Genomic DNA, 10,987 nt, shown 5'->3' on the forward strand with positions numbered 1-10,987 from the left:
GCAAGGAGGGGACTTGGGCCTTACCACATGGGAAGGACTTTGAACTTTCTCAAGGTAGACAAAGAAAACGGCAGAGTTAGCAAAGGAAGTCCGTTAAGTGAAGCCATTGTATCTGGTTGGCGTTTTAGAAAGACCACCCCGGAGTAAAGAATGGAGCACTGGGAACAAGGTGCGCGTAGGGGGCAGGAAGTCAGGAAGGAGTGGGGACAGTCCACTGGGAAGTGAGAACAGGGTAAGAAAGGGACAGTAGACACGATGGCATGCGTGGGCGTGTTCACAGAGAACCTAGGGGCAAGACAGGTTAAGATCAAAAGACTTCAAGGCAGAGATGGCGACGTGAGAGGTGTGGGCACACCTGTTTTCTTCTAGCTTTGATAAGTCTGTAAGATAATACACATCAGTACTGTCAAGAGAATGTTCTGATTTAGGAATAAAGGAAGGATTTGGATGTGGTGAGTCTGAGGTTGGTCTCTGGAACGCTAAGCCAAGACCCACCCACCTTTGTGTAGACAGTTATAAGGGACAGTCAAAAAAAATCTGTTTGTTTCTCAATGTAGCATTGATAAGTAAGACTGAAAGGTGTAAACTGGGGTTGAGTTTCCGATTTACTGAGGAAAGAACAATTACTGAGCAAAGAAACAGAACAAAAACTTAGGGTCAAGAGAAGACATTTGAATGGGAACTGGACATAATAGGGCCCAGCAAAGAGACTGGGAAGCAGGAGAAGAGTGGTTACAGAGTCCAGAGAAAGAAAAGAATGTGCCAAGCATGAAACAGGAGCACCAGTGCCGTGCAGGCCGAGTGAGAGGACTTGAAACACGCATGTGGCTGGGGACTCTGGGACGTACTGACACTCGGGGGTCATGGAGGAGTCATGGAGGAGCTGACATGGACATTGACTGATGCCTAGCATTGCTGTTAGGGGAGGAGCCTGACGGATCTTGGCAAGGAGGAGGGAAGGGAAGCGAAGGAGCTTTTTCTTAGTGACTTCAAATCTTAGTGCCTGACTGAACTGGGCTTCCTGTTAGGGATGGACAAACCAAGTCAAAATCAAATAGCAGTTAGGCTGATTTTTCTATTCAGAGAATCCTGGCAGAACAATATCCAACAAAGTCCTCTGTTATTGGCAGAGTTATATCTGCTTATGTTTATTGGGCTTAGGATACTTATGCCTAGATCAGTTTTCTTGAATTCTTAGTTTTGGAGAAACAGTTTTCAAAGTTATAATCCTTTCAAATTTTTTTTGTACAAATCTCGTGTTCTTTTAGCTTTCAATATTCTTAGGTCTTAACTGTGGTTTAGCACAACACACAGTTTTCTTCTCAGCATTTATTAAGTGCATAGTTGAGTAGTATTAACTACATGGCTCAATAAGTTAAATTCACATTGTGCTGAAATCTGTCTCTTACAAAACTGAAACTCTCTCCCTACTGAACATCTCCCCATTTGCCTCTCCTCTCACTCCCTGGAAACCACATTCTACTTTCTGTTTCTAAGAGCTCAATTATCTGTATACCTCCTGCAAGCAAGCACATGGAATTTTTCTGCCACGATTGGCTTATTTCCCTTTGCACAATACCCTCAATTTTATCTGTGTTATAGCATACTTAACAGTTTCCCCACAAAGGGATTTCAAAGATGGACAAGGTGAAAAACCGTGGACAATGTAGCCACAGGACAAGAATCATTCCCTGTGTTGAGATTAGGCAGGTTATACATGTATTTCCTTGTGGTGGTAATCTAATTGTATTGAAATATTATTTTGATTTGTACTGAAATATTAATTTGATTGTATGTTAATAAATAAAGTTGTCTGGGGGTCAGAGCTATTAGAGCCATAGCAAGAGTGTGGCGGTGGTGGCACACGCCTTTAATCCCATAAGATCTCTGTGTGTTCAGGGATACAGCCAGCGTTGGAGACATATGCCTTTAAGACCCAGGGGGCTGTACATTCAGACAGTGACGAGGCAGTCATGTGTTTGGGTTTACAACCAATGAGAAGGCAGAACAACATACTTTAAAAATACGAACCGAGAGGAAGTAGGTCTCTTTTCGCGAAGCTGGGACAGCAGGAGGAAGGGTGAGATTTTAGCTCTGAGCTCTGACCTCTCGGCTTTCTCCTTTACATTGTTTCTGTGTTTCTTATTTAATAAGACGGTTGGTTACATCTACATCTGGCGCCCAACGTGACAAGAATCCATTAAAAACTGCTTGGCTTGGCGGCAGGTCCACTTTCCCGCAAGGGCGGCAGGCGGCCCGCGGCGGCGGCAGCGGCGGCGGCGGCGGCAGCGGCGGCACACGGCGGCCGGCGGCGATCGGCTTCTTAGTCCGAGCTGCTGGCGTCCTAGTCCGGGTAGCAACTTCTAGCCCGGGCCTAGGTCTGTGAGCAGCTTGCCTAAAGCCGGTGCTACAAACAACTCAGACCTGCCCTGCCGAACAGGGCCCTGCCTGTAAAGCCAACGCACGTGGTCGGAGCTTAAGGAAGCCAGACCCAAGCCTTGACTCGGCACAAGAGGGAACACGTGGCTGCATTTAAGCTTTAGCCGGCTACGCTTTCTTGTGCGTTCTCTCTTTCCTCTCTCTCTCTCTCTCTCTCTCTCTCTCTCTCTCTCTCTCTCTCTGGATTTACACCTGGGACACTAGGTGGCTGCTTTGAAAATCCCCTCGGATTTCTACTGTTCTACGCAGATTTGGTAAGTCATAATATATCAGATATTTTAAAGGAAACTATCTAAAAGAGAATTTTTTTCCACATTAAAAAACAAATGGGTTTTATGTGTACATTGGAAGAAAATTGGTTTTTGTTCGAAATTTTAGGCAGTCTGGCAATGGAACAACTATATAATATTAGTATTGGTGGAATTATGCACCTCATCACTATAATAATCCACATTTTAATATTTAAAAAGATAGTCAATTTAAGTGCCAAGATAACAGCGTTAGAAGAACTTGTTAAACCTGTAAAAATTCAGACAGAAGAAATTAACAGTGAAGTTGTTTCAAGTCGGGATCATAAGGTTGCAGAAAGAAAGCCTGTTTTCACACAGTCACCCTTAATTTATCCTGTAACAGTACAGCAGATGCCTGATCAAATGGCTACACAAAATACTTGGGCTCCAATTGAAATGTTGGATTTAAAAAGGTTTAAGGAGGCAATAGTATCTTATGGCATGCATTCCCCATATGTAAAGCAAATGTTAAACACTTGGTCAACATATAATAGGATAGTACCACAGGACTGGCGGGACCTCGCACAAGGTGTTCTGGAACCCAGCCAGAGACTTCAATTTCTGACTTGGTTTAAGGAGGAGGCTAAAAACATAGAAAAACAATGGAGGGATAAAGGAGTACAAGTTTGCCAGGATCAGCTTATGGGCGAAGGCCAATATGCTTCAGCACAAGCACAATGTTTATATGATGTCCAAACCCTAATTTTATGTCGAACGGCAGCCTTGAATGCATGGGACAAAGTTGAGGAACCAGGAAAAAAATCTGAGTCATTTACAAAGGTGAAGCAAGGCCCAAAAGAGTCTTTTACAGATTTTTTACAAAGACTGGCTTCAGCAGTAAAGAGAACGGTCTCGGATTCAGAAGCTGGTAAGGCAATAATTGAATCTTTGGCCTTTGAGAATGCGAATGCAGCATGCAAAAGAATAATCAGGCCATTAAGGGCAAGATCTGCACCTATGGAAGATTGGATTAGAGAAACAATTAATGTTGAAGCTGATGAGCATGATGATACATGGGTAGGAGAAGTAATTTCAAAAGGTTTGAGGAGTGTTAGATGTTTTGGATGTGGAAAGCAAGGACATTTGAAAAGGGACTGTAGACAGGTCATTTCCAGAAACAATGTTTCTTCAAGGAACAATGGCAACAGAATGCCCCTTCCTTCTGGAGTATGCAGAAGGTGTGGTAAGGGAAAACACTGGACCAACGAATGTAGATCAACAAAGGACAGACAGGGTAATCCTTTGCCTCAGTCTTCGGGAAACTCCCAGAGGGGCCTCAGACAGGCCCCCAGTGCAAATCCAGTTCAAACCTTTCCGGCAGCCATAGAGGAAATGCCTGCTCTGGAGAGCGATTAAATAACCAAATGCCTATTGGAATAAATCATGCTGGTCAGAATGATGAAACAGAGAGAATAGAAAATTCAGGAGAAAACATAAAGAAAATTTTTTGGCAAACTTCTATTAATGAACAAAGACCAAAATTAACGATAAAAATAAATGGTGTTTTGTTGTCTGGTCTGGTAGACACAGGTGCGGACGTTACCATAATTGCACCAGAATTTTGGCATCCAACTTGGCCTCTTCAGGAGGTAAACGTTCAACTGTTAGGAATTGGGACATTATCTCAGGTGAAACAGAGTGCAAGATGGCTCGAATGTATAGGTCCAGAAGGACAGAGAGGAAAATTAAAACCATATGTGGCTAACATAACTATGAACCTGTGGGGTCGAGACTTGTTGCAACAATGGAATACTCAGATTAACATCCCTCCAATCTCAGAAACAAATCATAAACTAGCACATGTTACTGAGAGAAATATTAGAAGATATTGTTCTAATGAGTGGTCACCAGCCATCCATATTATACAAGAACAGGGCACAATAACTGATGATCTTCCAAAGACACCAACAGCTCTACCTTTAAAATGGTTAACAGACAAGCCTGTATGGGTCCAGCAATGGCCTTTAACAACAGAGAAACTCCAGGCTTTAGAAGAGCTGGTAGAAGAACAGTTAAATGCTCAGCATATTGAAGAATCAACCAGCCCTTGGAATTCTCCTGTATTTGTTATTAAAAAGAAATCTGGTAAATGGAGAATGGTAACAGACCTTAGGGCAATTAACAAAGTAATTCAGCCAATGGGTTCTCTACAATCTGGGATGCCTTTGCCTACTCTGTTACCAAAAGGATGGCCTCTCATAGTTATTGATTTAAAAGACTGTTTCTTTTCAATACCCTTACAAGAAAAAGACAGAGAAAGATTTGCTTTTACAGTGCCTACTTATAATAATTCTCAACCGGTTAAAAGATTTCAATGGAGGGTCCTCCCACAGGGAATGTTGAATAGCCCAACTCTGTGCCAATATTTTGTACAACAGCCATTGGAAGTGATACGTAAAAAATTTCCTAAATCTATAATTTATCATTATATGGACGATATTTTACTAGCTGACTCAAATGCAGATACTTTAGAAATAATGTTTGAAGAAGTAAAGAAAATTTTGCCTCGCTGGGGATTACAAATTGCTCCTGAAAAGATACAAAGAGGAGATTCTATTAATTATTTAGGATATAAAATAGAGCTACAAAAAATTAGACCCCAAAAGGTGCAAATTCGGAGAGATAGACTACAGACTCTTAATGACTTTCAAAGATTATTTGGAGATATTTCTCATCTACGAACTATTGTTGGGGTAAAAAATGATGAACTGACTAATTTGTTCAAAACCTTAGAAGGTGACAAGGACTTAAATAGTCCAAGAGAATTATCACCTGAAGCTGAGAAAGAATTAGCCTTGGTAGAAAAGAAAGTGCATGAAGGACACGTGAATCGTATTGATCCAAAGCTGGATTGCATTTTGGTTATCTTACCTTCTAGGCGTTCTCCTACTGGAATATTAATGCAGAGGGAAGATATTATATTGGAATGGATATTTTTACCAAATAAACCAAATAAAAAATTAAAAACTTATGTGGAAAAAATCTCTGACTTGATTTACAAAGGAAAAATGAGACTTCGTCAATTAGCAGGCATAGACCCAGCAGAAATTGTCGTACCATTAACTAAGGAGGACATTGAAAAATTATGGACAGAAAGTGAACCTTGGCAAAGAGCTTGCAGTAATTTTTTGGGAGAAATTAACAGCAAATATCCCAAAAGCAATAGAATTGATCTTATAAAGAGAGCTGAATGGATCTTGCCTCGAATTGTACGGCAAAAACCCATATCTGGAGTTCGTACATTTTATACAGATGCCAACAAAGAAGGAAAGGCAGGTTACAAATCAGAAAATTTAAGTAAAGTGGTTCAAAGTCCGTATAATTCAGTGCAAAAATCAGAATTGTATGCTATTCTGTTGGTATTAATGGATTTTTCAGAACCTCTCAACATAGTAACTGACTCTCAGTATGCTGAAAGAGTGGTGTTACATATTGAGACTGCAGAATTTATCCCTGATGCTTCAGAATTAACTTCACTATTTATTCAATTACAAGACACAATCAGGAAAAGGAATCATCCTTTATATATAACTCACATTCGATCCCATACTGGTCTGCCAGGCCCTCTAGCACAAGGCAATGAAGAGATTGATAAATTATTGATAGGAAATGTGCTGGAGGCCTCAGAATTTCATAAAAAACATCACGTTAATAGTAAAGGTTTAAAAAAGGATTTTTCCATAACCTGGCAACAAGCCAAAGAAATAATAAAGAAATGTCCTACTTGTTCCTTCTACAATCAGACGCCATTACCAGCAGGATGTAACCCAAAGGGTACTCAGAGAAATGAAATCTGGCAGATGGACGTGTTTCACTTTGCAGAATTTGGAAAATTGAAATATGTACACCACACTATCGATACTTATTCAGGATTTCAATGGGCAACTGCTTTGAGTTCTGAAAAAGCTGATTCTGTAATCACTCATTTGCTAGAAGTTATGGCCATCATGGGTATACCTGCACAAATCAAAACTGACAATGCTCCATCATATGTCTCTGTTAAAATGAAACAGTTTTTTGCTTATTACAATATAAAGCATATTACAGGCATACCACATAATCCTACAGGTCAAGCAGTTATAGAAAGATCAAACAGAACTCTAAAGGATATGCTAAATAAACAGAAATGGGTAACAAAAACCCCCAGAAATAGACTGCATAATGCTCTTCTAACTTTGAATTTTCTGAATGCCAATGAGAAAGGAACAACAGCTGCAGAGAGACATTGGATAATAGAAAAAACTACAGAATTAAATCAGCCTATATACTTTAAGGATGTGCTGACCTCAGAATGGAAACCAGGGTATGTATTACATTGGGGACGTGGTTTTGCTTTTGTTTCTACAGGAGAAGATAAGCTGTGGGTACCATCAAAATTGATAAAGGTTCGATTTGAACAAGAGAGACCTCTTAATTAGAGGAGGTGATAGTTCATCAACCAGCATGAACATCCAATTTAAACTAACTTGTATCAATAAAACATGCCTTTTCATTTCATCAGATAATAACTTGCCAAAAAGGAACATCCCCAAAATTAGTCTTGGGGAAAAGTTTTTGTTTTTGTCTTTTAGGAGAATGAAGGTTAAGGAATCTGAAGAACACTGGACAAATGAGACAACTGAAGAAAAGGGACAAATCATCTATCCCAAGAAACAGAGTGAAACGGTGTATGGGTATATATTATCTAAAAAAATTTTATGTCTTCCTAAATGTTTGTTTCTGCTTTTCTCTAAAGATTTAACACTCTTGGTTTTCTAATAGTCCCAGTTCAATTAAAATTTAAAGCTGACTTTGGAGTTGGAGAATGGCTCTCTCCTTCTTTAAAATCAAGCATGTTGTTAAAAGGAAAATGCAAACTCCCTGTATCATGCCAGAATAAGAGCCATCTTCTGCTATGGTACAGGACAAAAGCAAAATTAATTAAGGGACTATTCTATTACTAATCTCAACTCTTTGATTCTATTCTGATTCTTTAAACTTTTCTCAAAGTATAAATTTTATATCAAAATTTACAAGATTAATATATATATATACATTTTAAACTTTGTTAAGATATGAATGGTCACATAGAGTACTAACTAATTCTAGAAAAAAGGCTAGCTGCATATATATGTTTTTGTGTTCGAGTCTCTTATCAGTTTTCTGCAGGAAATCATGGCCAGGCCTAACATCAACTGAAGTCTCCAGAAAGAAGATGGGGCCCCACAACAACAACAATTCCACGTGGACAATAATAATATCATTAAGCTGACAAACATCATCCATAGATCAGCTTTGAACTACAAGGTGCTCAGAGCAAATTTGAGATGACTAGCTGAGATGATCCAGTCTTAAAGACTACTTGAATAAGGACTTGAGATAAACCCTCAACTTTGGCATTATACACAGACTGGATAATGAAGGATATAGTTACCTCTCCTAGAATTTGACAATTAACCTAAAATTTTTCTTTCAGGATAAAGAAAACTTCGCCCATACCCAGCAGGAAGCAATTTTAAGAATACGACGCCCACATTCCCAAAGAGGTGGTGTGGGGCGGGTGGTTTTTTGGTCTTTTTAATGGGTTTTGGGTCTGGGATAATTTTCAGTATTTAGGGGGGTTGGTTACAAGTTATTGTCAAGGGTTAGGAAAAAGGCTAAGCAAAGGAGATTAGATTTAAGGTTCTTGTTTAAAAAAAAAAAAAGAGAAAGAAAGAAAAGAAAAAGACAATTACTAGTTTTAAATACTTTACATTGGATTGAATTGTTTTATATTGTACACAAATTTGAAACTGATATTGTTAGAAAATGCTATATGTATATTTCTAATTGTATTTATTCCATCCATTTAACAATGTAATGCAAATTTCTGATCCTTGAATGTTATTATTATCAACTATTAGGATATAAAGAAATGAAAGCTAGTAGTTAGACATTATCATAGAACTTGTAGTTATATTAGATATGTTTTAAAAATTGAGCAGAGATGTTTTAGACAGGTCATCTTCAAACCCTTCAGAGATCTACAGAATATGGCATTTAAAATGTTTTAATAACTTAGAAAATTTTTCTTTTTTGAGACATGTCGGCTCCTGGCAGTACCAATCTACTTTAGAGAAAATATGGGCATTGAAGAAACTGCATATGGAGTCAACTTTCATTCTGGCAAAAGTTAGCCACTGGACAACAAAGTATCCTCGAATCAACAGGACAAAATGGACAGACAGATCACGAAACAAGGGACTACTGATTCTTGCCAAAACAAGTGTGGTTATGGCTTTATCAAAAGGCATCTTCTGAGGCCAGGACAATATGGCCCCATCCCTGAAGTGGCCTTCGCATCCGGAAAAGGTACGGTGCCCTTTTCTTCGAAGGCAGCTTAACAGGCAGAGGGCCGATGGATTCTGTTGTACAATGGAACAGCAGCTGAAAGCTCATGCCTCTCAAAAGTAGACTGGCATTTAATAGAGGGATGTGGAGAAGAAGGGGATGCTGAGATGAAGCCATATATACACAGCCAAGAAGAATGAACAGCTGAATTAAAAAACTGTCAACAATTTCCAGAATTTAAAATCCTGAATCATGACACGACACTAGTGGAATTCAGGTGTTTCTGGTACGTGGACTGCTCTCACCCAATGTGAGGTTGAACTGTTGACCTTGTATACATCCTACTTCACAAATGAGTCTGTCAGATACACTAAGCCTATAGGCTGAAGATGATGCCCCAACACTGTGGAGAAACCTCAGGTGACTGCCCAGGCAGCTGGCTGTTTCTGTTAACTCACAAAATTTTTTTGGAAGTTGCTTGCATGCACTTCCTGTTTTTATTTTTGTTAGCTAATATTATTCCCTTCTTGGGTCTCTGAGGGAGTTGAAGATTAGTTAGTTATGGTTGAAGATTAGTTAGTTATAGTTGAAAATTAATTAGGATAGAAAGTACATTAGATACATCTTGGAATTATCAAAATAGGATAGATAATGGAATTATTTTCTCTGATTCGTCAAATACCTGTTTAGGTATTTATTACTTGTATATATTGTATATAGTTATTGTACTTTTGTATATAGTTTTTCTTTTGTTAGTCATAACCTTTTGCTTTTTTTCTTTTTATTAAAATAGAAAAGGGGAAATGTGGTGGTAATCTAATTGTATTGAAATATTATTTTGATTTGTACTGAAATATTAATTTGATTGTATGTTAATAAATAAAGTTGTCTGGGGGTCAGAGCTATTAGAGCCATAGCAAGAGTGTGGCGGTGGTGGCACACGCCTTTAATCCCATAAGATCTCTGTGTGTTCAGGGATACAGCCAGCGTTGGAGACATATGCCTTTAAGACCCAGGGGGCTGTACATTCAGACAGTGACGAGGCAGTCATGTGTTTGGGTTTACAACCAATGAGAAGGCAGAACAACATACTTTAAAAATACGAACCGAGAGGAAGTAGGTCTCTTTTCGCGAAGCTGGGACAGCAGGAGGAAGGGTGAGATTTTAGCTCTGAGCTCTGACCTCTCGGCTTTCTCCTTTACATTGTTTCTGTGTTTCTTATTTAATAAGACGGTTGGTTACATCTACATTTCCTCCTCTGAGAATCATTTGTATGAACCTGAAAATCTTTGTTCTTTCAACCTTGTAAGTGAAAAAGCAAATGACCCTGGAGATAAGTAAACCTTTAAACATCAAAACATTGGCTGGTTACAGAGAGAAGTCAAGGCTCCGCACGAGTGGAGAGGCAGCTGGGCACCTGTACAAAGAAAACGAAGACTGCTGGAGAGGTGAGAAGGAGGTGAGCATTGATGACGGGTCCGGGGGCCCAGTGTCTCTGGTCAGAAGCCTCCTGCTTACAAGTCCGCTCACAGTCGCCTGTATTGTCACGGAAAGCAGGTTATTATGTGACTGAGGAAGGCCTGTGACACCCTTTGGTTTGGCTTGGGTGGGTTCTTCACGAAGACATGCATGACAAAGGAAGGAAGCCTCGACAGGGAACCAGATGCCACCGAGGCACACAGGGCACACAGAGGTCCAGGCACAATTAGGTGTGAATGCTGAGCTAGCACTTTGCGAGGCCCCGGTTCTCAGGAGCATTATGGGGTGTTCTCTGTACTTCCAGGCATGGCCGCCTCCTCTAACATCTCTTTGGTTGTATATTTTGCTGCCTGCTTGACATTTCTATTTAGAAAACTAAAATATTAGAGAACTCAAACGACATTTTCAGCGCTGCATCAGCCTTCTTCACTCTTGCCCCAAATCTTTGCCTCTATTAAACTTCCAAGGTC

General features: G+C 39.7%; 1 protein-coding gene across 1 annotated transcript in view; it reads left to right on the top strand.

Annotated features, from left to right (window-relative positions):
- Fam76b (family with sequence similarity 76 member B) overlaps window positions 1–10,497 on the top strand; it is an 87,240-nt gene extending 76,743 nt beyond the window's left edge. Inside the window, exon 10 of the mRNA XM_076575664.1 lies at window positions 10,413–10,497. Within this exon, the coding sequence (XP_076431779.1) occupies window positions 10,413–10,490 (78 nt within the window). The 3' untranslated portion in view covers window positions 10,491–10,497. The remainder of the gene's footprint in view (window positions 1–10,412) is intronic.
- Window positions 10,498–10,987: the final 490 nt, after the last annotated feature.

The sequence above is a fragment of the Peromyscus maniculatus genome, chromosome 7, assembly GCF_049852395.1.
Source record: "Peromyscus maniculatus bairdii isolate BWxNUB_F1_BW_parent chromosome 7, HU_Pman_BW_mat_3.1, whole genome shotgun sequence".
Lineage (NCBI taxonomy): Eukaryota > Metazoa > Chordata > Mammalia > Rodentia > Cricetidae > Peromyscus > Peromyscus maniculatus.